The sequence below is a fragment of the Microcebus murinus genome, chromosome 6, assembly GCF_040939455.1.
Source record: "Microcebus murinus isolate Inina chromosome 6, M.murinus_Inina_mat1.0, whole genome shotgun sequence".
In the NCBI taxonomy this organism is placed as follows: domain Eukaryota; kingdom Metazoa; phylum Chordata; class Mammalia; order Primates; family Cheirogaleidae; genus Microcebus; species Microcebus murinus.
Genome location: NC_134109.1, coordinates 59,811,594 through 59,839,283, shown reverse-complemented (window position 1 = coordinate 59,839,283; position 27,690 = coordinate 59,811,594). Strand labels below are relative to the sequence as shown.

Sequence of the window (27,690 nt, the reverse complement as noted above, 5' to 3'; positions counted from 1 at the left end):
CTGCCACAATTTTCCTTGGCATTTTCTGGGGCTGTGCTCCACAGCAGGGTTCATTTTCAGTTTTTCCTGGCTTTCTATATTTTGAAATTTTACTGTTGCTTGCAATATGCCTTATGTTTTTATGAAACTGCCCCAAATCAGGGTAATGGAAGTTTTTTTTTTTTTTAAAGAACTTTTTTGTAGGGGCTAGATTTGGGGGAGTTGGATGATGGCAGTGAAGGGAGATGTTTTATACTCTGTATTCTTCTGTAATGTTTGAATATTTTATGATTAGAACATATTCATGCATTACTTTTTTTAAATAGAGAAGGAATAAAGCAGGCACATATGCAAAAACAAAGGGCTACATTGCAGTATATAGTCTGTTTTTATGATATATTTATAGTAATTTGAAGATAAAGACCTCTTTTGAGAGGAAAAAAGAGGACCAAGATTTCATTATACAGATATTTGCTTCTCTTTGTCCCTCACACCCTACACACAGAAACACAAACAAAAGCCCGTCATTGTTTCCCCTGGTGGAACAACGATGACTAAGTGGCTGCATAAATCATCCAGAGTTACCAAAACTTCATTCCCAGTCATTCGACACCATTTAGGGAGTACTGTGCTGGGAATGTGCAGCTGTTAAAACCCCGCTGTCCCACACAAGAATTAGGGGATCTGAGGAATTCAGCAAGGGGTCAATACTAGAGTCTCTAAAGGAAATATGGTTGTTTCATTTAAACAGTTATCCCATTAATATGAGAGTGAAAATATGCTTCCCCCTTCCTTCTCCATAACTCCGACACAGACTGTCTTCATACTAAATTGAAAGCAAAACGATGGAAACTTTTAGAGTTCAATTTGCAAATTAGAACCTGACGAATTCATTCACAGTCTTGTAAACAACCCTAAAGTAAGGTTTGTACCGGTACACTGAAATGCTGCTGGGTTAATTTCTTAGAGATGAATAAGGGTTTAACAATCTCACCCTGATGATTCAGTATCTGCTGAGAAGCATTTGCCATAGACAAGTGTGACAACAGAGGCAGCGCACAACTCCCTCTCTTCTAGTGCAGTGTTCCCACTGCTTTGAAACTGCATGAATACCAGGGCACTATGAAAGTTCTACTTATTCTAGTTATTCTGGCAAAAATTCCCTCGTTACGGGACAAGAGCACCTCAAACCTCTTTTCCACCTTCAGCAGTTGGTACCCTACGTTTCCTTGCTCACACCACCCGAACAACCAGGGAAGTCTCGGTATCCACCAGGGAGGGCAAGTTTTACATATACAGCAATATACATACACACACACACACATATATATACATGTATACATACACACACACTTATGTATGGACATGTGTATATACAGTATTACGTAATGCATAACTACATTTCGCTCAACCACAAACCACATACCCAAGGGTGGTCCCCTAAGATTGTAATACAGTACAATCTATTTTTACTATACCTTTTCCTTGTTTAGATACATACCATTGTGTTACAGTTGCCTACAGTGTTCAGTAACAAAGCTCTACAGGTTTGTAGCCTAGGAGCCATAGGTATAGCCTAGGTATGTAGTAGGCTCTACCAACTAGGTTTGTGTAACCACATGCTGTGATGTTCGCACAATGATGACATCACATCATCTAACGACGAATTTCTCAGAACGTGTCCCCTTCGTTAAGCAATGACACGTGACTCTGTGTGTGTGTCTGTGTGTGTGTGTGTGTACTCCTATGTCTTAAAAAACTGAGGGCCTGTAGAGCAGATTTTGTTTTTGCTTGGCTTTCTGGCTTTCTCTCTGGTCTTTTTTTATTTTTATTTTATTTTTTTTATTTTTATTGTTTTTGAGACAGAGTCTCACTCTGTTGCCTGGGCTAGAGTGCCATGGCGTCAGCCTAGCTCTCAGCAACCTCAGACCACTGTGCTCAAGCAATCCTACTACTGCCTCAGCCTCCAGAGTAGCTGGGACTACAGTGATGTGTCACCATGCCCAACTAATTTTTTTTCTATATATTTTTTAGTTGGCCAATTGATTTCTTTCTATTTTTAGTAGAGACGGGGTCTTGATCTTGCTCAGGCTGGTTTAGAACTCCTGACCTTGAGCAATCCACCAGCCTCGGCCTCCCAGAGTGCTAGGATTACAGGCATGAGCCACCGCACCCAGCCTAGGCTTATTCTTTATAAACTTTTAAATCTAATGATATGTATAAGATCTACTTAACAAGTTGAGTGCATTTGCTGAAATCACTATAGCACCTCTTAAGTTCACCTATTTGATATTTTTATTTCATTTCTTAGTTCTTAAAACTTTTTGGTAACTATGTTTTTTAGGGAATTTCTTAATTTATTGAATTAGTTTGCCTCCTGTTTTGTTTTTTAAACAGTACTGAAATTTATTATTTTACATAACAAGAAGTATAGCGGTGGAGTGGTTTTGGAGTTGGTTCCTTCAGTGGCTCAATGTTGTCAAGGACACAGATTCTTTCCGTTTGTTCCCTGATCACCCCCATTGAATTGGCTTTTGTCCTTCAGCTTGTTCCTTCATGGTTTCCTCAGCAACTGCCCTTCCTGATGATTATTCTTGGATCCCCTGCCCCTCCACGCACACATGGAGTTCCCAGTGCCTGCTCATTTCCCTACCTAACGGAGTCTTGCCTTAGGAGATCTGAGGTCTGGGGCTGTGTACCTCTCGCCAGGCCTCCAGCCTGCCCTCTGGAGGGTTATCTGATCTGACTCCAGCTGGCATACCTCGGGCCCCAGGGCCCCTCGCCTGGCTCAGTTCTTGAGAATTTATTAAAATCTTGAATTAAAAGCCATAAGCAGCTCAGCGGTGGGAATCATTGTTGTTTCCTCATTTCCTGTGCACTCCATCCTTCCTTGCCTCAGACATCCTACTCCCCTTGGTTTTCCTGGTTCTCCAGCATGCCCTGCTGCTCTCCCCCTGGCCTGGAATCTAGCCCTTCTCACAGAATATTCCCTCCTCTGGAAAAAGTCACTCATTCTATGGCTTCCCCTCTCACCTCTCTGTACGTGACTTTTTTTGGGGGGAGGGTTGGTCAAGTGAAGTGGGTGACTTTCTTGTCCTTACCTAGAGAGAGACTCAGGTCCCATCTCAAACCACATTCGGTCACCTGCTATTCTGTCGCCACTTTGAATTGAATGTGTCCTAAGCTGAATGCCCCCTCCTTCCCTGCTCAGAGCTCTCACTGTGTGTAAGCTGTTAGCATTTTTATTCTATTTGCATCTTGTTTAGAGCTAAGAACTGAAATAGTGGGATTAGATTCAGAACAAGCCACCTTTTTTTTTTTTAAGTACATGGATCAAAAATGAAGATGATTCTGTCTAGCTTAGGACTGTTAAAAAAAGATATAAAAAAATGAATGAGAAAATTCCTGGGGCCTACACTTAGTTATCAGACCCATTGAAGTAAATAAAATAAATAGGAAAACAGCAGTTCTAGCTTCAAAGCGGAAGGGACTAAATTTCAGACATGACAATTAAATGAGATGTGTAATTTCTTTTTCCTTTTTTCTTTTTTTGGATTAAAAAAACTATAAAGGATATTACTGGGATAATTGGGAAAATCTGAATATGGACTGTATATTAGATACTGTATTAATGTTAAATTAGCTATTGTATTAATGTATTAATGTTAAATTTCCTGAGATATTTTATGGTTATATAGGAAGAATGTCCTTGTTCTCAGGAAATACATGCTAAAGTATTTTGGTATGAAGTGTCACAGTGTCTATATTTAACTCAAATGGTTCAGCAAAAACTTCTTAAAAAATAGAAGGTAAATGTAATGAAATTTAATCGATAGATCTAAATGAATGGACATATGGTATTTGTTGTACTACTTGCAACTTTTCTAAATGTTTGAAATTTTTCAAAATAAAAAGCTGTGATAGGTGAAGAAAAAATCACTCTTCTAACTCGTGGGCTGTGTGTGTTCATACATGTATGCATGTCTGTGTGTGTAGGGGTATTATGGTTTAAGTTTATATTTAGAAACTTGGAGGTATAATCATTTAAGAAAGCAGATGAGGGCCGGGTGTGGTGGCTCACGCCTGTAATCCTAGCACTCTGGGAGGTCAAGGCAGGTGGATTGCTCGAGGTCAGGAGTTCGAAACCAGCCTGAGCAAGAGCGAGACCCCGTCTCTACTATAAATAGAAAAAAATTAATTGGCCAACTAATATATATAGAAAAAATTAGCCCGGCATGGTGGTGCATGCCTGTAGTCCCAGCTACTCAGGAGGCTGAGGCAGAAGGATTGCTTGAGCCCAGGAGTTTGAGGTTGCTGTGAGCTAGGCTGCTGCCACGGCACTCACTGTAGCTTGGGCAACAAAGCGAGACTCTGTCTCAAAAATAAAAAAGAAAGCAGATGAGGTCATTGTCCAGTTAAAATTTCCATTGACAGTCTAATGGGTGGAAGGGATGGTTAGTGACGCCGCTTCCTGAAGGGCAGGGGCTGCGTCAACCCCGGCTCTGAAGCCTCCGTCACTTGCACAGAGCCTGTTCTGTGGGCTACATCTCACTGCAGTGACCTTGCTCAGATACTGGCATAGTTTGCCTGGTTCTGTCCCTCAGGTTGGATCACCATAGGAGGTGGGAAGTAACATGCTGGTCCCACCAATTGTCAGGCTCGAGTCTAGACTTTCACATACAACATCTCATTCCACCTGCATAGCCTCCTGGTGAAGGAGGAATTATGAATACCATTCACATCTACAAATGAGAAAAGGAAGCTCATGAGCAGTTAAGTTTTCACCCAAAGTCACAAATCTGGTATACAGTGGAGCTGGGATTTGAATAGGGTCTTTCCACTAAAGAAAACCTAACAGATAGTGGTACAAATTTGGTCTACCTGACTCCACACTGCCCTGGCTGAAACGTGACACGCAAATCCCAGACAGTTCACAAAATTTTTGACCAGGTTTCTCAACAAACCTGCCAATTTGCTGTGGAGAAGCTGAGGTCCTCTATGTCTGTGTCCACTAGCTAGAGGGTTTTCCGCATCCCATTGCTGCCCACCACGTTGTTGACACAGGTCAGGTCTAGTAGTTTGGCTAAATTATTTCCTGCTCACTATCACTGTATCAAAGAGCTGTGAGGGGCACTGCGATAGCGGCTGGGATTCAATGTGTTTTCTTACCTCTTTTTAAGGTGGCAATGGTAGGTTATGGGGCACGTCTTTTTGTTTTTGTTTTTTCAGAAAGTAACTTAGGAATTAATTTCCTGAATTTCAATTATCTTACTTCCTACAGATGATTCTTTAAGTCCAGTAGTCCTTCCCTTTTTCAATATTCTGGGTATGACTTTAAACTCATTTTTTTCTTTTAGAAAATATAATGGAAACTAGATACAGGCTTTATTTGCATTTTTTCTTTCCCAAGGAAAGGTTATTTTAAAATTTAAAAGTAACATTTTTTATCAGATCAAAATCGATAACAAGGACTACTACTATTATTAATATGCCAGAAATTGTGCTAAGTGACTTCTGTGTATTATATCATTTGCTTCTTGCAACAACTTTGTGAGTAGGTATTCGTCTGAGCCTTAGGGAAGGTTAAGTAACTTGCCCAGGTCATGTGGCTAATAGGCAGCAGAGGTAGAGTTAAGACGAACTTAGATCTAGTTAATACCAAAGTCCAAGTTCTTATTTACAACTGCTTCCTGATTCTAAAAACATACATGTTTATTGTCAAAATATTTAGAAATTATGGAAAGTCTGAAGAAGAAATAAACTTCCTCTGATATCCTGCCTACCAAAAGAAATCACCAGTAATATTGCCTTTTAGCTTTTTTCTCTGCATATATATCTTTTGCACATATATAATGCATACTTTTGCATATAATTTTTAGTGAAAACAGGAAACAAAACCACATTGAATAATCCTACTTTTAAAAAACATGTGACGCAGGTGCAGTGGCTCACACCTGTGATCCTAGTTACTTGGGAGGCTGAGGCTGGGAGTTTCAGACCAGCTTGGGCAACACAGGGAGATGTCATCTCTAAAAAAATTTTTTTAATGAAATAAAAATAAAAATATGTGGAAATGATAAATAAATAGGAATCTTACTCCACATCTGTCATTTAAAAAAATCTAACATTATGTAATCAATGTTTTTAATATTAAATATTACTCAGAAACATGATTATCAATGATTACATATTTCATTGTGTATATTTCCTATAATTTAACATGTATGTTGGTTTCATTTCTTTTCTTTTTTGAGACAGGGTCTCACTCTGTTGCCCAGGCTAGAGTGCAGTGGCATCATCATAGCTCACTGCAACTTCAAACTCCTGGGCTCAAGCGATCCTCCCACCTTGGCCTCTCAGAGTGCTAGGATTACAGTGTGAGCCACTGTGCCTGGCTGGTTTTTTTTTTTCTATCATGAATAAAACTATGGTGAATACCTACATACAGTTTTGTTCTGTTCTTATGAATGATCAAACTATATAGAGCTCCTGAACATGCCAGGCATGATGGTTGGCACAAAAGAGACAATGGTGAGTGAAAGAGGCACAGTCTCATCCTTCAGGGAATTAGCAATCTAGTGGAGGAGATAAGCATTAATTGACGGATCACACAAAAATTGTCAATACATATTGTGACAAAAAGGGAAAGCCCATGATGCTGACTTCACACACCACTAGAGAGATTATGTCTCTCTGTCTGGGATTATGGATGATTTCTCCAAGAAAATGATATTGGGCTTGGGATCTGAGTGAAATGTGGGAGCTAGCTGGGCAAAGAGGCTGCACAAGAGCATTGGAGGCAGTGGGCACAGCAAGTGCAAAGGTCCTTTGCCAGGAGGCAGGAGAATCACTTGAGCTCAGGAGTTGGAGGCTGCAGTGAGCTATGATGATGCCACTGCACTCCAGCTTGGTTGACAGAGTGAGACCCTGTGTGCAAAAAGGAAAACCCAGTGTGTGGACTTTGTTGGACCCTGGTTTGAACATGTCAGCTATAAAAAGACATTTTGGGAACAATTGGGAAATTTGAATATAACTTAGGTGTTAGATTATAATAAGAAATTATAGCTGGGCATGGTGACATGTGCCTATAGTACCAGCTACTTATGAGGCAGGAGGATCACTTGAGCCTAGGCATTAGAGGTTGTAGTGAGCTATCATGATGCCACTGCACCCTAGCCTGGGAAACAGAGTGAGACTCTGTCTCAAAAAAAAAAAAAAAAAAAAAAAAGAAAAGAAAAGAAATTGTTAATTTTGTTAGATGTGATAATGATCTCTCTCTGATGCACAGCCAAGGCTCAAAACCTCTTGTCCGGGCCCAGTGGGATTTAGGCAGCAGAACTAGGTGTTGGTAAGACCAAGAGTAGTTATAATTTCCTCAGATTTAGTTCAGCAGTGGGGAGAAAACCTCTGCTACAGGAATATTTCTGGATAAGAAGTGGCTGCTAAAGATTTAATATCTGAAAATTAAGATTGGGAGACCTCAAATTCATAAAAATTCTAGTGAATTCAACATCTTGTAAGCATGTGGATTTCACTGGAGTGAAAGTTGTTCTGGCACTCCCAAGGACCTAATGTTAGGGTTGATTCTTTTAATCAGTGAAAAGTAGGGTCATGTGCTGCCCTACTTTTCATTGGTTCAATATCACTGTCCAGGGAGAAACTGACCCTTTCTGTTGGCATTTTGGTAAAACTTCAGCACTGGTCAGTTCTCTTTTATAGTTCCTTCCTCGTGTCCAGGCTCTAAGTTCAGGGATATGAAAAAGGCTGCATTCATAAATGAGATTTCTTATTTTACAGTAGGCTTGTTTGCACATTATAGGAGCTGAAGTTCCTGTTACCTTAACAAAACCCAAACAGTTATGATGGTTTGGATTTCTTTTTATGCTACTTTAATTATTTGTAGAATCCATTTTGCTCTTCCTAATTATTACCCAATAAAATCAAGCAGAAGTAGACTCCTGGATCGTCATAGTTTGGGTGGCCACCTACCTAATTCCACTGACCATGGTCCAGGAACACTACAGAATATTTCTTTAGTTTTCACTTCTACTATCTCAATGTAGAGCTTGAAGTCCTGGATACTCCATAACATTTGTAAGTATTGAGAAAAAGAGGAAAGAATGTAATTATTAAATGGCTATTATTGGACAGGCATTATACTATTTTACCTTGTTCACTCATTTAATTGGGGACAAAAATAACACAGGAGTTAAAAGTGCTGGTTCTAAAAAATGAAATCATAGAGACAGGGAGAGAAAGGTGGGAAACTCTAAGCGACAGTTTCTATTCTATAGAGTAGTAGCAGCACAACTACTAGGTAAGTTTTGGGGGATAAAAGGAGATAATCTACATGAATCGCCCATAGCAAGTGCGCCATAGAAGTTACCTATTATTAGCCAAGATATGGAATCAACCTAGTGTCCAACAATGGATGCATGAAGAAAATGTGGTGTATATATACCCAATAGAATACTATTTAGCCATAAAAAGAATGAAATCCTGTCATTTGCAACAACATGAATGAACTCAGAGGACATTATGTTAAGTGAAATAAGCTGGACACAGAAAGACAAATACTGCATGTTCTCACTCATCTGTGAAATCCAAAAAGTTGATCTTATAAAAGTGGTGAATAGAACAGTGGTTACCAGAGACTGATGGGGGAGGGAGGATAGGAGAGGATGCTCAACAAATATAATTAGGAAGAAAGAATAAGTACTGGCGTCCTATTGCACAGCAGGGTGACTATAGTCAACAAAAGGTATTGTATATCTCAAAATAGCTAGAAGAGAGGATTTTGTATGTTCCCATCACAAAGAAATGATAAATATTTTAGGTGATGGATATGTTAATAACTCTGATTTAATCATTATACATGTATCAAAGCATTACATTGTACCCCATAAATATGTATGATTTTATTTTTTTATTTTTTATTTTAGCGCATTATGGGGGTACATGTGTTAAGGTTACATATATTGCCCATGCCCCCCTCCTCCCTCGGGTAAGAGCTTCAAGCATGTCCATCCCCCAAATGTTGCACATCTTACTTGTGGTTGTATATACCCATCCCCTCCTCCCTCCTTCTACCCTCCCGACACCTGATAGATGTTAATCCTATATGTCCACTTAGGTGTTGATCCATTAATACCAATTTGCCAGTGAGTACATGTGGTGCTGGTTTTTCTATTCTTGAGATACTTCACTTACTAGAATGGGTTCCAGCTGTATCCAGGGATATACAAGAGGTGCTATAACACCATTGTTTCTTAGAGCTGAGTAGTATTCCATGGTATACATATACCACATTTTATTAATCCACTCATGAATCGATGGGCACTTGGGTTGTTTCCACAGCTTTGCAATTGTGCTTCTATAAGCATTCAAGTGCAGGTGTCTTTTTCGTAAAGTGACTTTTGATCTTTTGGGGAGATGCCCAGTAGTGGAATTGCTGGATCAAATTGATTTTATTTTTTTAGAGATGTGGTCTCACTCTGTCACCCAGGCTGGAGTTCAGTGTGCAATCATAGCCCACTACAGCCTCAAACTCCTGGGCTCAAGTGATCCTTCCACCTCAGACTCCCACGTAGCTGCTACTACATGTGCACATCACCATATCACCACATCGAGCTAATTAAAATTTTTTGTAGAGATAGGGTCTTGCTATGTTTCCCAGGCTGATTAAATTGTTTTTAAATGAATGGACAAATTCATGTAAGCCATACACTATAGTCAACAGTCACCACCTCTAATGTGGCAATAGACTTTCCTATAGCTTATGTGCTTTATATTGAGGACCAGATGGAAAGTAAGATACACGAGTGAAGAATTAAAGTCCTCCTTACCCCAGAATTGGGAAAAAAGTCATAATCCCTTATTAAGTAATAAATTTAACCACTACTTGTTTCCAAAAAGTACAAACATTTCCACTTAATCACCTTCCCTACTACCCCGTCCCCAAACCACATATACATACACATCTGGGATTTTCCTGCTTCTTCTTTAAACCTGTTAGACGATGTCTGAGTAAGGCTAGCAATTTAGCATAGGATGTGCTTTAGCTGTATAAGTGGTATGCACTGCAAAAAAATCTTCCAGCTGCCACAGGTAAAAAAAGTCCCACTGAATACTAAAACATAGAAATCTAGCCTGTCACACCCCACTGGACTTGAGTTTTATGCATCCCTCAAGGGAAACTACAGGCCTGGGACTCAGTGCTGTGTCTGGTACATACTAAGCATTCAGTAAATGTCTGCTGAATAAATGACTACAATTGTCCACTTTTCTTTGGCTTCTGATATTGTTGCCCACATTTTATATTGGCAATTCTTATTTTTCCACGGACATCTGAGTTCCAGTGTGTTGGCTAGGGCAATGCTTTGGATGAGAAAAGAAGAGGGTGTTTGAAAATCAGTCCAATTAGAGAAATAAGAAAGTGAAGAGGTTTATGAATAACCTGAGTTCTTTTATACTAAAATATTATCCTTTTTTTGTTTTTTTAATTTTAAAAATTTTATTATTCTTTTTACTTTTTTCCTTTGGCCTGCAATAAGCAGACTAAAATATTATATTAAGGTTTGAGCTCTGTATATGTGGGTTCAGTTCTCTTTCTTCTGTGGCAATGGCATGGTCCCAAACCTGTCTAGCCCTTTGTTAATGTATGCCCTTGCAGAAGAGGCAAGACAAGACGCAAATCTGTTACTAGCTTTTTTTTTTTTTTTTTTTTTGAGACAGAGTCTCGCTTTCTTGCCCAGGCTAGAGTGAGTGCCGTGGCGTCAGCCTCGCTCACAGCAACCTCAGACTCCTGGGCTCAAGCAATCCTCCTGCCTCAGCCTCCCGAGTAGCTGGGACTACAGGCACGAGCCACCATGCCCGGCTGATTTTATATTATATATATTAGTTGGCCAATTAATTTCTTTCTATTTTTATGGTAGAGACGGGGTCTCGCTCAGGCTGGTTTTGAACTCCTGACCTTGAGCAATCCGCCCGCCTCGGCCTCCCAGAGTGCTAGGATTACAGGCGTGAGCCACCGCGCCCGGCCTGTTACTAGCTTTGAAAAGAAAAAAACCTCAAAGCACAGGTGCTACTGAATAAAGGTCAATGATGTCACCTTTGAAAACAGAGGGGAATATCAAGACTGTGAATAGATGATGGGCCTCTCTGATAATTCCCTGACTAGAGGGAATTATAAATATCCAGAAACTAAGTGAGGCAAGATATTCTACTATAAAATCTAGAAACACAGGTCTTCTTAGATCCTCCACAGTCGACATGGAAGTTCATTCGTTTGTTCAATAACCTTTTAAATGGAATGTCTTCTGTGTACCAGGAACTATTTTAGGTGATGGAGATCCAAACTAGGGGCTGAAAAGAATGCAAAACATAAGCATTAGAAGATACTCAGAGGAGAAAGTTGTAAGAAATAATAGAGGCCGGGCGCAGCGGTGGCTCAGAGTGTACTCCTAGCACTCTGGGAGGCTGAGGCGGGAGGACTGTTCAAGGTCAGGAGTTCGAAACCAGCCTGAGCAAGAGCAAAACCCCATCTCTACTAAAAATAGAAAGAAATTAACTGGCCAACTAAAAATATATAGAAAAAATTAGCCGGGCGTGGTGGCACATACCTGTAGTCCCAGTTACTCGGGAAGCTGAGGCAGGAGCATTGCTTGAGCCCAAGAGTTGGAGGTTGCTGTGAGCTAGGCTGACGCCATGGCACTCTAGCCCTGGAGAAGTACTGTCTGCTCTCTCTTCTTTAACAGATAAACTTAAAAGAATACCTCTGCTACTGTACAGAAATGACAATAAGCATTTAGAAACTTTTATAGCCATTTGACATGGCCATGACAGCCACTCTTGGAACCAGTGGACTTGTCTGGTTGAACAGAATATAGACCAGTCTGGTTGTTGTCCAACTCTAGGGGTATGCTGCACCTGGTGCATGCTACAGACTAGTCACACACAGTAGGACCCTGTTGTCAGTCTATGACAGACTGGAAATTAAAGATACTGTGCTGAATCATGGGCATTTGAAAGCACTGATCTACACCACACTGTCTTCACTTCATCTCTTATTCAGCTTTCCACCATTTCAACTTGGCGTCTGCTCTCCCTACTCTGCTGAAAATGCCACAGGAAAGGTTGCTGACCTCATTAGGGCCAAATTCAGTATATTCTTTTTTGTGCTCATCATATGTGACATCTCTGCAGCATTTGGCACCCTTTGCTTTGTAACATCACAAAAATTTCTCCTCCTACCTCTCTGAGGATTCCTTGTCTTCTTTGCAGGCTTCTCTTCCTTGGGCCCATTCCTCTTCTCCTGCTACACACACAGAGTTTTGCTGGGCATCTTACTGATGCTCCATGGCTTTACCTATATGCTGCCAATTTCCAAATCTATTTCCAGGGTTATAAACTTGATGTGTTTAAAACATTTACAAAAGAAACCAGTTTAAAGTTTTAAAAAGTAAGATAAACACAATCAATTTTTTTCATTTACAATTGTTTTCAAAATTACACATTATTTAGCTCTAGAAACTATTTTTATTCCAAGTAAAATATTATATAGCATTCAAATATATAAAACAAAAGCAGGCCAGCTGCGGTGGCTCAGGCCTGTAATCCCTGCACTCTGGGAGGCCGAGCTGGGAGGATCGCTCAAGGTCAGGAGTTCAAAACCAGCCTGAGCAAGAGTGAGACCCCATCTCTACTATAAATAGAAAGAAATTAATTGGCCAACTAAAAAAAAATATATATAAAATTGTGCTTTCTAGAGAATGCTGGAAAAAATAATTAGTCAGGCATAGTGGTGCATGCCTGTAGTCCCAGCTACTCGGGAGGCTGAGGCAGAAGGATTGCTTGAGCCCAAGAGTTTGATGTTGCTGAGAGCTAGGCAGATGCCACAGCACTCTAGCCCAGGCAACGGAGTGAGATTGTCTCTAAAAAAAAAAGCAGTTCCTTTGACTGAAATAGATGTGAGAGGTCCTGAATTTTACCCACTCAGTCTTTTACTTTCTGAGGCTTCTCAGGTAATTCCTAAGCCATAGGGTTTTTTAACCTGGGGTCTCTGGACCCCCCACCCCCAGGGATCCATGGAAAGAATTCAAGGGACCAGTTAAAAATTACATCTTTATTTTAACTACCCATAATGGAAACGTAGCAGTTCCTTCAATTATGTATATAGGCAATAAACCACAATCAGCAGCAGTACCTATGGCTTTTTCAACAACAGAAACCCCGGATATATTCATGTCATGTTACATTGTTGCAGATATCTCCAAGCATCATTTATATTCATCTACAAATTGTGGTAGTTATGAGATTACTGCTAAATATTATGTAATGTGTTAATAAAGAAGCATTCATATTATGGTATCACAAGTTTTATATATATTCAAAAACATTATTCGGAAGAGTTTGTAGGCTTTACCAGACTGCCAAAGGGTCTTTAGAAAAGGCTGGGAAGATCTGTGGAAACTCAGAGCTCCGTGACAATTAACCACATAGAACATAGCGCTCCCAAAGCAAGGTTTTTACCTTGGCCAGAGGCTTTTTCCAAAACGATTTCATGGAAGTAGTGATTAAAAGGCCCTTTTTGGCCGGGCGCTGTGGCTCACGCCTGTAATCCTAGCTCTTGGGAGGCCGAGGCGGGCGGATTGCTCAAGGTCAGGAGTTCAAAACCAGCCTGAGCAAGAGCGAGACCCCGTTTCTACTATAAATAGAAAGAAATTAATTGGCCAACTGATATATATATAAAAAATTAGCCGGGCATGGTGGCGCATGCCTGTAGTCCCAGCTACCCGGGAGGCTGAGGCAGAAGGATCACTCGAGCCCAGGAGTTTGAGGTTGCTGTGAGCTAGGCTGACGCCACGGCACTCACTCTAGCCTGGGCAACAAAGCAAGACTCTGTCTCAAAAAAAAAAAAAAAAAAAAAAAAAGGCCCTTTTTGTCCTTGATACTAAGGAGATATTTTCAGTGAAGAAAGAACCTATTGGAACCTCATATCAAATAACAATTCTATATTTGAAGAGAAATGGTCTTTTTTTTTTTTTTTTTTTTTTTTAAAGCAACTATTTTCTCTAAATACTGTTTAAAACTCACTTCTAGAAAATCTTTTCTCTTTTGGATACTTCTTTTTTCCTGCGTTCCCTCCATGCTTATTCAAATGCTTATCACTGAATACTTATTAGTTCACAGGTCTATTTTGTCTCTCCAGCTGGATTATAAAAGTGCCCTTGAGTTTACTTCTCAGGATGGCCAGAATAGTGTTCTACAAATAGACACTCAATGTTTTCCTGATGAGTGTAAGGCCTTTCAGAAAAGAACTTAGTTATCATAAAAGCAATTTTAAAACAATATGATTAAGTAATTTTATTACAAGGAGGTGAAAAAAGAGGAACCTTTGATTCTGGATGGTACTTGTGAAATGAACTAAGACATTATATTTATAAATAGCTTTTATATATTAGTAAGGATTTAAAATCTTCTTTAATAGAAAGTCATCTTTTAGATGACTGAAAATTCCGTTTTCTATCACCAGCAAAGAGTGGGCCAGGCTTTCTCTAATGAGCAGATTATGATGTGATAAAGAACAGCGTGAAATGAAGCTCTTTCTAAAATCTTAGATACAGGAGTTTTGCCATGGCTTATGTGTAGACAGACAAGTTTTACAATAAAAGCTCAAGCATAAAATGAAAAATATAACCAAGACTTCTTAAACTGTAGGGTATTCCATTTCAAAGATACTATAACTATGGTAGTTTTAAAATTTTCTTATCTATTGAAACCATTGTTATATGTAAATTGCTGCAAATCAGGCTTATAAATCTATATTCAAATACCAGACCTATGACTTTTTAGCCAAGGATTTATTTCATGCTATTGAGATGTTACCTTCATTAAAAATGTATTTAGTATTTTTTCTCTCCTAATTTACAAATATCTTGTCTTTTTGGAGCCAAACTGATACTTAAATGATCTTAAATATCAATACTAAAAATATGGCTAACATTTTCCAAATTATTAAAGCCTTGTACCCTTTCATTTAATTATGAAATGAATCAAACCCTGTCACTTCTCCTATAAACCTCTCAAACATTCCCACCCCCAATGAACTTGCTACTGCCTTGAGTCAGGCCTCTTAACTGCCTCCAATTTCTTTTTCCTTCCCTACATCCTCATCATGTTCATAAATGATCAGATTTGTTTCAGAAAGATCCCACCACTCCTCTGCTTAAAACCCTGCACCAGCTCCTCAGCGCAGGTTTTACACTGGACTCCATAACATGGTTTCCACGGCCCTCAATGACCTAGCTCATACCTACCTCCCCGCACTTCTCTCATCACAGTGCTTCACGCTTGACTCTGACTAAGGAGTTGTAACAAACCATTTGCAGGGCCTCTGCATGGCTCTTCTTTCTCTAGGATAATCCTTTCATACTGATTTCTGGTGAACTCTCTCATCTTTCACAACCCAGCTCAAACACTACTTCTTCTGTAAGACCTTCTCCAAGCCCATGCCAACTCTAAAGTTAATCACTCCCTATCTTCTAAATTTTGTAGTATTATATCGTTGTAGTTACTGTCTTGTATCATAATCATTTGTTTATATGCTTGCCTTTTCTGTATCACAGTAAGCATTTTGAGACCCAGAAAGGTGCTTTATGTTTGTTGAACTGAACTGAATTTGATCTACTGATCTGAGTAATTGGGAAACAGGGAAGGGATGTTTCCAGAGTGATTCATAGTGGCCAGGACGATCATGTTTCTCCACAGCAAACATAAATCTTATGTTTCTTTAATCACTGGGATTACCAGACCCTCTTGGAATAGCACACAAAATGCAAACTCTCTCTTAAATTACGTTAAATGAGAACTAAACATCTACGAGTCAATTAGTCAATGTTTGGTCTGCATAATTTGAGTCAAATTAGTAAATATCACTTTTACATCAAATATACATTGAGTGCTCCTGGCTTAGTGCAAAATATATACATTATATTTTATCTTAAATCTTTTAATAGGGACAAAGTAGATTAGAGGATGATTTACACTGTGTACCAGGAACAAGTGTCTATTAAACTTTTTCATACACATACCTGGAGAAAACTAGAGCCCTGATTCATTGGAAACGTCTTGTTTTATAAAACAATTCCTTTGGGGAACAGTAAAAATCATGCAAGGGGTGCCTATTATCAATTCCCAATGTAACAAAAGTAGGTGGCACAAGAAATATAGGAAAATTTTGTGGTTTCAAATATTTATGGTAGATGACACTAAGTCAAGTATTTAGGTAGGTGCAACGCATAATTTTCAAGATTCAAATCTGCTCCTCTGTGACTCAAGTCACAACAGAGTTCTGGGATAAAAAATACTATGGAATCTGCACAAACAATATTTAAGGTAAAGTCTTCCCTCTTTACTAGCATTTACAGGTAACTTAAAACCAATTTTAACCACAGGAATATCCCTATTAGTCATGATAGTTTAACACGAGTAATTTGCAGCATTTAAAACTAGTTCATTACAGACTTGATGAGAGTGAAAAAAAAGAAAAAAATAAAAATAAAACTAGTTCATGATTTAGCTTTCTTATTTGTTTTTTACCATATTTTGCAGAGGTTCCACACTGAACATGTTATTTTTGAAATAAAAGTACATACAATCATTTTTTAAGAGTTACCTAGAAGAATATTGACCATATTACCTTAGCTCGTTTTCAGGATTTTTCTATGAGAATGTCCTCATATTTTTTTTTTTTAACCTGAGGTTCATTTTCTAGAATTCTATTCATTTATTTCATATACTGCAAAGAAGAAATTGGAACGAACTAAAACAGCCAGCTCAGAGCAGGAAACTTTTGTTTACGGTTGTAATGACATTGAATGACACTTCAAGTAATCCCCAAACTTCTTTCTACAGCCAGTACAGAAGACACCTATCTAAATCAGTCACCTGGTATTTTTTTTTTAATATTTTTTTGAGATGAGATCTTGCTCTATTGCCAAAGTTGGAGCACAGTGGCTGGATCATAGTTCACTGTAGCCTCAAACTCTTTGGCTCCTGCTTCAGTCTCCTGAGTAGCTAAGACAATAGATATGTGCCACCATGCCCAGCTAATATTTTTTATTTTTTGAGATGGCATCTTTCTATGTTGCTCAGGCTGGTCTTGAACTCCTGGGCTGAAGTGATCCGCCTCTCTTGGCTTCCCAAAGTGCTGGGATTATAGGTGTGAGCCACTGCACTTAGCCATACCTGGTATTTCTTAAGAACTGCTATACTATGATAAATATGACATTTTTCTTTAGCAGGTAAATAAAAACAAAAAATAAGGATGGAAGTACTGCTCAGTCAATTTTCTAATAATAAATTCTACTGTAGCAGTTCTTCAAAGTATACACAATACTCAATACATAACAGTATTAAAAATTATAAATCACATGGGGTGGGCATGGTGGCTCATGCCTGTAAACCCAGCACTTTCGGAGGCCCAGGCAGGAGGACTGGTTGAGGCCAGGAATTCAAGACCAGCCTGGGCAACATGGTGAGACCCCCAACTCCAAACAAAAAAATTTAGCTGGGCATGGTGGCATATGTCTGTAGTCTCAGCTACTTAGGAGGCTGAAGTAGGATTGCTTGAGCCAAGGAATTCAAGGTTATCTGAGCTATCATTGGCTCAGGCATTGCAGCCTGGATGACAGAGGGAAAGCCTGTATCAAAACACACAAACAAAAACATAAAAATAATTATAAGTCAACATTTTATTTTCCTTTATTTTTTCTTTTGAGACAGAGTTTCACTTTGTTGCCCTGGGTATAGTGGAAGTGCATGCAATGGTGTCATCGTAGCTGACTGCAACCTCAAACTCCTGAGCTCGAGTGATTCTCTTGCTTCAGGCTCCTGAGTAGTTGGGACTACAGTTGTCCACCAGTACAGCCTGCTAATTTTTCTATTTTTAGTAGAGACGGGGTCTCACTCTTGCTCAGGCTGGTCTCAAACTCCTGAGCTCAAGCGATACTCCCACCTCAGCCTCTGTTTTCTTTTACCTTTATGCCTAAAACCTGCCCCCCAAAACCCAGGTACATTTTAAAATCTAAATGTATTTCAAGTTAGGAAAATTCTTAACACCATATTGTTAGCTTCTTATCCCCTTCCCCCTCACATAAAAGACTTTTTAAAATGAAAACTATATACATTTAAAATTCTGTACATTCCTTCAAATTGTCAATAAGCAGTCATAAGTAAAGGAAATGTCACTCTTTTTCTCTCAGTCTTTGATCTATTAGTATCTTACACATAAAAGGTCTAAACATTAATTTATTCCTCACATAAAATTATTTTCCACTTGTTTCATGGAACAAGATACTTTTCACATCATCTTATTTCTTGTGTGGTATAACAAAGTTTTATGATTTTTATAAAATACTCTGCTGCCTTTTCTTTTATAAAACTGTGCTCAATTATGCCAATTTGGGAACCACCTTTCCTTTTATTTAGTGATTTAGTTTTCAGTTGATTAAAAAAAAAGCCTCTATCAGCTCACAGGAACACATATTAAAGAGGCTTTGGGCCATATGCCCAGAAATTTTGTAGTTTACTCAGTAACTATCAACTTCCCAAGGGAAATATTTGAAATTCCACTATTAAGAACACATAAAATGAGAGAAAATATGCCACAACACCATGAACGTAAGAGCTTTTTTACTTCTGTGGGAAAATGACAATTCATGTGCATAAAAATCTGTTCTAAATTTTTCTGTTATGCCAAATAAACTACTAAATTGTTCTGCGCATAATAAAATTAACCATCAGAAGTCAAGAATGAATGAAGGGTCTACATGAAGAGTATCACAGCTACCTTCTGGCCAGGCGCAGTGGCTCACGCCTGTAATTCTAGCACTCTGGGAGGCCGAGGCAGGCGGATTGCTCAAGGTCAGGAGTTCGAAACCAGCCTGAGCAAGAGCGAAACCCCGTCTCTACTATAAATAGAAAGAAATTAATTGGCCAACTAATATATATAGAAAAAATTAGCCGGGCATGGTGGTGCATGCCTGTAGTCCCAGCTACTGGGGAGGCTGAGGCAGGAGGATTGCTAAAGCCCAGGAGTTTGAGGTTGCTGTGAGCTAGGCTGACGCCACGGCACTCACTCTAGCTTGGGCAAGAAAGTGAGACTCTTTCTCAAAAACAAACAAAAAAACCCAAAGCTACCTCTTAATGAGTATGTCTAGAGAACATGTAAGAAAAATCTAATAAAATAAACTAAGAGAAAGTCAAATGGCATTTTATATTTTCAAAGATTACTTTATCAAATACTTGTTCTCATATCTTATTATGTATTTGTTTCAATAAGCAAAAAGTATTGGGCTGAGCAAGGTGGCTCATGTCTATAATCCTAGCACTTTGGGAGATCAAGGCGGGAGCATCACTTGAGGTCAAGAGTTCAAGACCTGGACAACATAGTGAGACCCTGTCTCTAAGGAAAAAAAAAAAGGATCAAGAATAAACCTTCCTTCTCTTAACAATGAAAACAAATTCCTTTGTGTGTCTCAAAGATACCAGTACAAAAAGAAATATGATTTCCTTAAATATCAATGATATTTTAGACACCTATGATACAGTAATGCTTCCTTTATCTATAGGTCAGTTCTTTCACAAACCTTCCTTATTTAAAAAAGAAATAAAATCAAAACCCAGAAAATACAACACAAAGTTCTTTAAAACAGCCTAAAGGAATAAAGTTCATGTGCTCAGGCATTTTGCTCTCAAACTCTGGCTCTGGATGCATTCACTTTCTCATACACAATTGTAACAAACCTGGTTTTCCACACCCACAGGTGATGAAAAGCAATAATTAGTAGAAGCTGCTACAGACAAAGCATACTGACAATAATAGCAAAATACAGTATCTAACAGTTTGTAAGTATGGAAGTCAAAAGAAAAACTATAAAAAAAAGCATAAAAAGCCAAATTCAATCCTCCTGAGATTACTTAAGAACAATCATATATCTCATGAGATTCCTCAAGTCAGCATGAGTTATATAATATACCTAATAAATGATGATCTTGAGTCTTTAGTACAACTCATTCTATTTAAGCATTACATTTCAATACCAGCCTATACTTCCGGACCACATCTTTTGGTTTGCTTAGGATTGGCACATTTTAAGCCTGTTGTCCTGGTGTAATGATCAATAGCTCTCCCTTTCACTCTCAAGAAGTGTCCTGGTTTGGAATGTAAATCTTAGGATCAGTCTGCTGAGCACTCACTGTATGCTAGGAACTATTCCAAGTACTTTCATTTGTCCTTACAATTCTATGAGATGGGGTATAATTATTATCCCCATTTTAGGAATGGAACAACTAAAGGTTTGAGAGGTTATGTGATTTGCCTGAGATCATTCAATTAGTAAGTGTTAAAGGCCTGTATGTGAACAACCCAAACAGTCTGATGTCTAAGTCCAAGCACTTAACCACAATATAGTATTCTTTTTCCTTAGAAGATGGATAGGGGAACATGGGGAGGGAGATATCCAAGTTTTTGGAAAAGGATTCAGAGATACCAGCCTTCTGTAAAATGTGGCTGTACAATCCTTATGTTTCCCACAATTCTATACATTTACAATACTGAAACATTTAAGAAAATCTTTGAAATATAAAAATATTTCAGATTTTTATAAGTATGAGCTTTCTTAGAAAACAAAAACTCCTTGACTGTTTTTCAAATATTCTTGGAATGATGCTATTTTAAAAACATACTAAATAATTAGTAGTCCTCTCTTGCTCAAAATATCAGATTATTCCATCTTTCAAAAAAGAAATACAGGCCGGGCGCGGTGGCTCACGCCTGTAATCCTAGCACTCTGGGAGCCGAGGCGGGCGGATTGCTCTAGGTCAGGAGTTCGAAACCAGCCTGAGCAAGAGCGAGACCCCGTCTCTACTATAAATGGAAAGAAATTAATTGGCCAACTAAAAATATATACAAAAATTAGCCGGGCATGGTGGTGCATGCCTGTAGTCCCAGCTACTCGGGAGGCTGAGGCAGGAGGATCGCTTGAGCCCAGGAGTTTGAGGTTGCTGTGAGCTAGGCTGACACCATGGCACTCACTCTAGCCTGGGCAACAAAGTGAGACTCTGTCTCAAAAAAAAAAAAAAAGAAAGAAATACAGTATGTTACAATGTACATGCAGTCCCATGTGGATTAGCTTTGCTATTCAATAGTTTGGAATGTCCTTTAACCTCTCCAAACTTCAGTTTCCTCATGTGTAGTGGAAAAAATATGGTTAGCTGGTAAGAGAACCTAAAACAATCAGACAGATTTAAAGTGACTTGAAAACTATGAAGGCCTACATAAATTTAGGGTATTAATAATAAATAATAGAAAAATTAATTGGCCAACTAAAGGCTGGGCACAGTGGCTCACACCTATAATCCCTAGCATTCTGGGAGCCTGAAGCAAGTGGATAGCTCAAGGTGAGGAGTTCGAAACCAGCCTGAGCGAGAGCAAGACCCCATCTCTACTACAAAAATAGAAAGCAATTAATTGGCCAACTAAAAATATATAGAAAAATTTAGCCAGGCATGTTGGTGTGTGCCTGTAGTCCCAGCTACTCAGGAGGCTGAGGCAGCAGGATTGCTTGAGCCCAGGAGTTTGAGGTTGCTGTGAGCTAGGCTGATGCCACAGCACTCTGGCCTGGGCAACAGAGTGAGCTCTGTCTCAAAAAAAAAAAAAAGAATGTTAGCTAGCATGTCTGTTGATAAAATTAAAATTAAAAAAAAACAAGAATGAATGGTTTAAACAAATTATTGTATTTATATAGGATATTCCTGTTTTCAAAAAAAGCATGTACATATTTGATGCTCAGCAATCAGCTATGATAGACAGACATTATCATTTCTATATTTTGGGGTAAGAAACTGAGGCTCCAGAGATTTGTCTGACTGTGTTATAAAAGGAAACTGAAGTGGAGGGATGACTCTCAATCTATAAGAAAGCAATTATTTGGATGCTCCACAGCAAAGGAAAAGCCTCAGACTTCTTTATTGGCTGGTAAGATACACATAACATCCATAAACTCATGCTGTCTTAAAAGCAATATTAATTGGAGTCTGCCTGCACATCTCTAGTAGCTTTAATACTATTCACAGAAAATGAATATTCATGTTGTTTTGCATCTCCAGCTACTATTAAATTTGCAAGCAAAAATAGGACCCATGAAGAGAACAAGATTGTTCTTTCAGTGTGGCAAACCTAATGAAAAGTATTCTCAACCCCTCAATGATTTACCATTGCTGAGATTATTCCTTACTAAGAAAATACTTTTAAAAGAATTTTCTCCCAAATCTCATTTGCCAGATTCCATAAATTAGCTGCTACAAAGATTGTATATCAGAGTAGCTCAAACCTAGTAAGAGGCTTTTCTTCCAATCTTCTAAAAACGTACATTAAATACACAATGCTGGCCACACTATTTTAGATAATGATAGAAAACAACAGCTGATAGCCAGTTTAGGACAAATGCCAACTGTTCCCATTTTTCTGAAAATACTAAAATTAATTGCTATAATACTCAGTTTTCAAAGAAACGTGGCATTGCTAAATGAGAAAGTACACTAACTAAAATCTTGAAAAACAAACTAAAGGTAATGGTGCCTCTTTGATCTGCAATGTCAATTTTAAAACTTTTAATGTCTCAAATTATAAGTAAACACATTTCAACAGCTTTAAATATTTTCATATTTTATTTTTTAAACTTATAATTTTGCAAGCTAGCAGTAAAATATTGCCCTCAATATTTTACTAATTAGCACCGTACACCTTTAAAGCTAACTGGAACATTGTTTCATTGTAAATGATTGTAAAATAAAATGATAATTTCAAATGCCAAATTAGTCTCAAACAACACATGAACCATTATTAATTTTATCTTTTTTTTGGCTCTATGCACAAAGATGTACTTCAAAGATGAACTTAACTATAATAATGTCAGTTTTGTCAATCTAACAAATCAAAGTATCATAGTTTAAAGCAGTATTTAATCTCTGATATTATATAAAGAGGCATATGAGGAAGTTGAGGAATCAGCTATAAAAACAAAAGCTACTATATAACTGATTTATAGTCCCGTATTTTTTTTAAAAGAATCAGAAAATAACAAAAAAAATGTCATGGTGCAAATATCATTTGCATATATGGTTTAGTATATATCAGTATTCTCTTTGCTTATTAGAGTTTGGCCTTACCAAAAAGTCATTGAAATGTCCAGAATAACTCACGGGGACAGCTGTAAGCCTGAAATAAAATTGCTCAGTACAAAAGGATCCCAAACCATTCATATAATTTTAAATGGAAGCCTAGACATTTAAGTCCTATTTTTAATGTTCTCATCTGAAAAATCTCTGAAAAATATGGAAAAAAATCTAATCAAACTCAAATTACTTCCACATATTAAAAAAATTTTTTTAAAGGGATATTTTCATTTCCTGTTTTCTGATAAAAGCATTCTTCAGAGCTATGGGGTTAAGTTCTGAGCCACGACTGACTGCTTACAGCATGCCTGTTTTGCATACCAGTAGAATCAAGTCCAGTTTTGCCATTTGTGGATAACTATGACAAGATACAAAAGCATGTGTTTGCCATAAATAGCTCTGGCTAACAGCAAACCGCTCACACTGAGCAGATCAAATTCTCTATAAGGAGAGCAGTCTGGACCACAGCCAAATCCTACTACTAAAGTTTAAGACTGCTATATCAATTCCTTATTCCAATTCAATTTGCAAAATATATTAAGAAATATTAGCTGAAATGAACATTCTTAAACATCAGAAGTATCATTAAACTTTTGAAGGACATTTTATAAATTATTTTCCTTATGACCAAATAAGCAGTTGAGAGCTTCCTGCTTCTACTACACAACTACTTAGAAATGTAAACGTGAATAAAAAAATAACTATGCTAATTTATCCAGAGAACAAATCAGATACTAAAGAGTATGTCAAAGTGCAAAAAATAATTTCTGATTTCTGTATTAACACATAAGGAAATAAATAAACTAATGTTTATAAAAGTATCACCCTTTAACAATGGTATTTTATGTTGGCTTTAGAATAGAATATTTTTCAAAAGCAAACAAATCCAACAAATATGGAAAATATCATGCATGAATGTTGTACAAAAAATTCACAAATTACCAGTGCAGAGATTAATAATAGCTGTTTACCCTAGAAGTGGTTTCACATAACATTTGCAAAATTTCCAAGGAAAACAAGGCAACATTCTATAATATGCCACAATTTTTATTGCAACGTGGCCATTTTTGTGAGGGTGGGGAGTCTGATCTCAAAACAATGTTCCATTTAAGGCGCTTTTATACAGAAATTGCCATCATGACTGATATTCAAAGTATCTTTAGTGTTGCAGGATTCACATGGTAAACATAAAACTCCTATACTTACTCAGTAGTGTACACACAACAGAAAACAAAAAGGCATTAATAACAGCTATTTCTTTTAAGATATGCAGGTAACAGGAATGAACACTGAGGTACTAGGATAAATTGATGACACAGTTAACGAAACTTAATTGGCATTCCTTTTGGAAGATTAAACTTGTTACAAAAAAGTGCTTTTAATGCATAGTGTTATATCCGTGCTGCCATGTCACAAATATAGCCTTGCCAAGGCAGGTGAGGTGTATCAATGCTCGAGCCTCAGACTGCAATCAAGTGGAACTTTAAATAATACTGAAAAAAGTTTACCATCTGACCAGTGGATAATACTTTCAAGGCATTCAATTAGCTTACCCTTTGCAGTATTCTAAGCTATTCACATTGACAAACACATTCATTGTAGTGCTTGCTGTAGGGGTTTTGGCTAAAATATAACAAGAAGGCATTCCTTAGGCTCTACATAAAAGTAACAGTATTAAACAGTCTAATGGCAATCACTGATAGGCTGCTTAAATGAATGGTATCTCCTTCATTCATTGTGTTGGAAGGGCCCAGTGGAAAGGGGAATAAAACAAAACAAAAAAACCCACAAAACCTAATACTATTCCGAGGACTGAGCTGGAGAAATGGAAGCTCCTTAAGATCCAGATGGCACTTGACTGTCATTTTATAATGGCTTTCCTTCAAGTGAAACTACTACATTGCCTCCCAATTTCTCTCCAAGTGTCGAACGGTCCTTAATATCATCCAAGCCATTTACTTGCCACTCATGTTTAATACCTAAAAGAAAAGTAAAAACATTAACCCACTACACTATTATCAAGAAAGAGTAATTTCTCTGCACAAAATAGTCAATGTTTGTACCTGTAAATTTCTTTTTAATGGCATCTTTAGAGCTAGCATAAATCATCTTGCTTTTTAAAGGCGCACTTTCAGGAGCCCTACAGGAAAAAAAAAAAAACAAAAAACAATTGTTGAATCCCATTTATAAGAAAAACAAAGGTAAGACTGACTATGATAATAATAATCCTTGCATTTTAAAAGTACTTTTTTCTTTTGTTTTTACACACCAGAATATAAATACTAGGTCTTCTTTCTTAGACTCTTTTGTTTCGTATGTGGCATCGTACAAAGCATATCGGCAATCATTCAGAGGTAGCAACTTCACAAAAGATGTGTAGGGGTCCTCTACAGTATCACCAATGTCACCCACCAAGATCTGCTTTGCTTCCTCTACAATTATTTGTCTTTTGTCATCGCTTAAACAGAAGAGAACTGCCTTCTTTCTTTTTTTGATCTCCTCTTGTGTAGAAGATTTCCTTACTTTCATATCATTAAAAACTTTGATGACTTCATCATTCACTGTAACTCCAGAAGCCTGAAAATAAACAAAGAACAGTAACTCAGAACACATATTTTGGTTTTAATCAAAATTACTGTTTGCTTATAGAGGATTCACTGAACATCAAAAATTGCACCGTACCACGCAAGGAATACAATCAGATTTGTCACATTTTAAAAATCAGTGTATGATACACCGAAAGATTCTAACTCATCCTGTCATTCATCCTTCTTAAAGAGGTTTGGACGTAGTAGCGAATGGAAAAGGTAGAGCGAAAGGGACAAATACAAGTTGTCCCATCCCTGAAATGTTTCCTATTTCACTGGGTGATGTCAGAGCTTCAGGAGCAGCAGCAAAAATACCTTCTGTATTGTGTCAACTCTGCGGGCCTTAAAAAAACACTTTTGGATTTCAGTTAATGCTTCTACTATTTTTTTCTTTAAAGTCATCCCAGCCACTGACGTTTCCTCATAAGGAAAGAGAATCGAGTGTAAACTCCAAACCGCCCACGGCTACAACATAATCGCCCCAGAGCCCAAATGCAGACGCTTCAAAACTAACCGGTCGCGTGTAAAAGCTTTTTACCCCGAGGAAGCATTTTAAAAAGAGTTTTCCCACCTTCTGAATCTCCCCGTAAGGGTTGTATTATAGGCCCTCCAGACCCTGAGCCAAAGCCTTCAGAGCACGTATCGATTTTAGAGCGCGTGTTAAGTAAAATCAGGAAGCGAAGGGCGAACGCGGCGCGCGCACGGCTGCACTTGGCGGACCCTGCCGCGCCCCCGGCCGCCTGGCCCCGGCCCCGACCCCGACCCGCCCCGGTCCCGGGGCTCCCCCAGCCCCCAGGAATCCCCAAGAGCGGCAGGGCCGGGCCTGAGGCGGGAGGGCAGGCCGGTCGCATAACAGAGCAGCGGGGCCGCAGCGTAGAAGCGCCCACCTCGGAGGCCAAAATCAGGTTAAAATGGCGGCCTCACTCCCAGGGCCGCGCAGGGGTCTTTCCTCGTCGCGCCCCGGCCTCCCGGTCGGCGCGCCCGCCTTACCATAGTGTCCGCGGCGGTGGCTGCGGCGGCGACTCGAGCTCCGGCTCTGTGGCACTGGGAGGAGGAGAGGGAGGAGAGGGAGGGGCGAGCAGCGGCTAGTGCGGGGCACGCCGGCAGCTGCAGCCCGAGCGAGGCGGCGGGGCGCGGCGGCCGCAGGCGGCGGGCGGGGCGGTCACGTGGGCACGCCCGGTCCCCCCGGGCGCCGCCCCGCTCCCGGCCGGGCCCAGCCCCGGCCCCGGCCCCGTCCCCCCGCCAGCCCGCGTCCTCGGCCTGACCCCGGAGCGCGAGCCCTGCAGGCCCGGGCGGCGGCGCGGCGGTCGCACAGCCCGGGGACTTGGCCGGGCCGCTTCGAGCCCCTGGGCATCACCCGTCAGCCGCCGGGGGAAAGCGCTGGACTCCCGGAGGGGCGTTTCCACGCGGCCCTGCTCTCAGGGTTGGGGCGCGTGTGAGGAGAATTTACACATGGTTTCCACTGATAGAGGCTGGATTTCAACGTGTTTGGTTTTTTTTTTTTTTTTGGAAAACCGCAAATTTGCATGAATTGTTTAGATTTCTTTCCTTCCATTAAATGAGAATACTATAAGGGATACCCCTCCCTGCGCCCTGCTGCCAATGATAAGCAGAGTTGGAAAATCACTTTTCAAAAGTGTGTAGTTGAAATAATAATAATGATAGAGAAAAATTAGGTAGTAACATTCCTTGGTAATATCCTTTTGTACTTCATAGGAAAGGGACTGTACTCTCCATGTCTCTTCATGAAGCCTCAGCTATAGCAGCTGACGTCAAATAAGCTGACCCAACCTTTTCTAGCAAAGCCCATGCATTGAGCCAAGACAGCTTCTCTAACTTTTTTGATAAATTGTATCCCATTTATCACAGAAATGATTGTCACTTT

General features: G+C 39.1%; 2 protein-coding genes across 5 annotated transcripts in view; both read right to left on the bottom strand.

Moving 5' to 3' along the window:
- Positions 1 to 27,690, bottom strand: part of SNX6 (sorting nexin 6) — a 334,434-nt gene that overhangs the window by 105,417 nt on the left and 201,327 nt on the right. The gene's annotated exons all lie outside the window — the stretch shown is intronic.
- CFL2 (cofilin 2) lies at positions 17,761 to 26,953 on the bottom strand. 3 transcript variants are annotated; one of them, XM_012736494.3, is made up of 4 exons: positions 26,796 to 26,953; positions 25,487 to 25,794; positions 25,281 to 25,357; positions 17,761 to 25,196 (listed from the first exon to the last, which is right to left on the bottom strand). In XM_012736494.3, the coding sequence occupies exons 1-4, from the start codon at positions 26,796 to 26,798 to the stop codon at positions 25,084 to 25,086; spliced, it is 501 nt and encodes a 166-aa protein (XP_012591948.1). In that variant the 5' UTR covers positions 26,799 to 26,953; the 3' UTR covers positions 17,761 to 25,083. The 3 variants fall into 3 exon arrangements, with proteins under 3 accessions (XP_012591948.1, XP_012591950.1, XP_012591949.1); XM_012736496.3 differs by lacking the exon at positions 26,796 to 26,953 and adding an exon at positions 26,693 to 26,760; XM_012736495.3 differs by lacking the exon at positions 26,796 to 26,953 and adding an exon at positions 25,900 to 26,030.

Bases quoted from the DNA above. Each gene is read 5' to 3' on its own strand.
- CFL2 (XM_012736494.3), bottom strand. The intron at 25,358-25,486 runs GTGTGTAAAAAC...TTTTTCCTGTAG, and splicing joins GACCTAGTATTTATATTCTG to GGCTCCTGAAAGTGCGCCTT. The intron at 25,197-25,280 runs GTACAAACATTG...CTTTTCTTTTAG, and splicing joins CATTAAAAAGAAATTTACAG to GTATTAAACATGAGTGGCAA.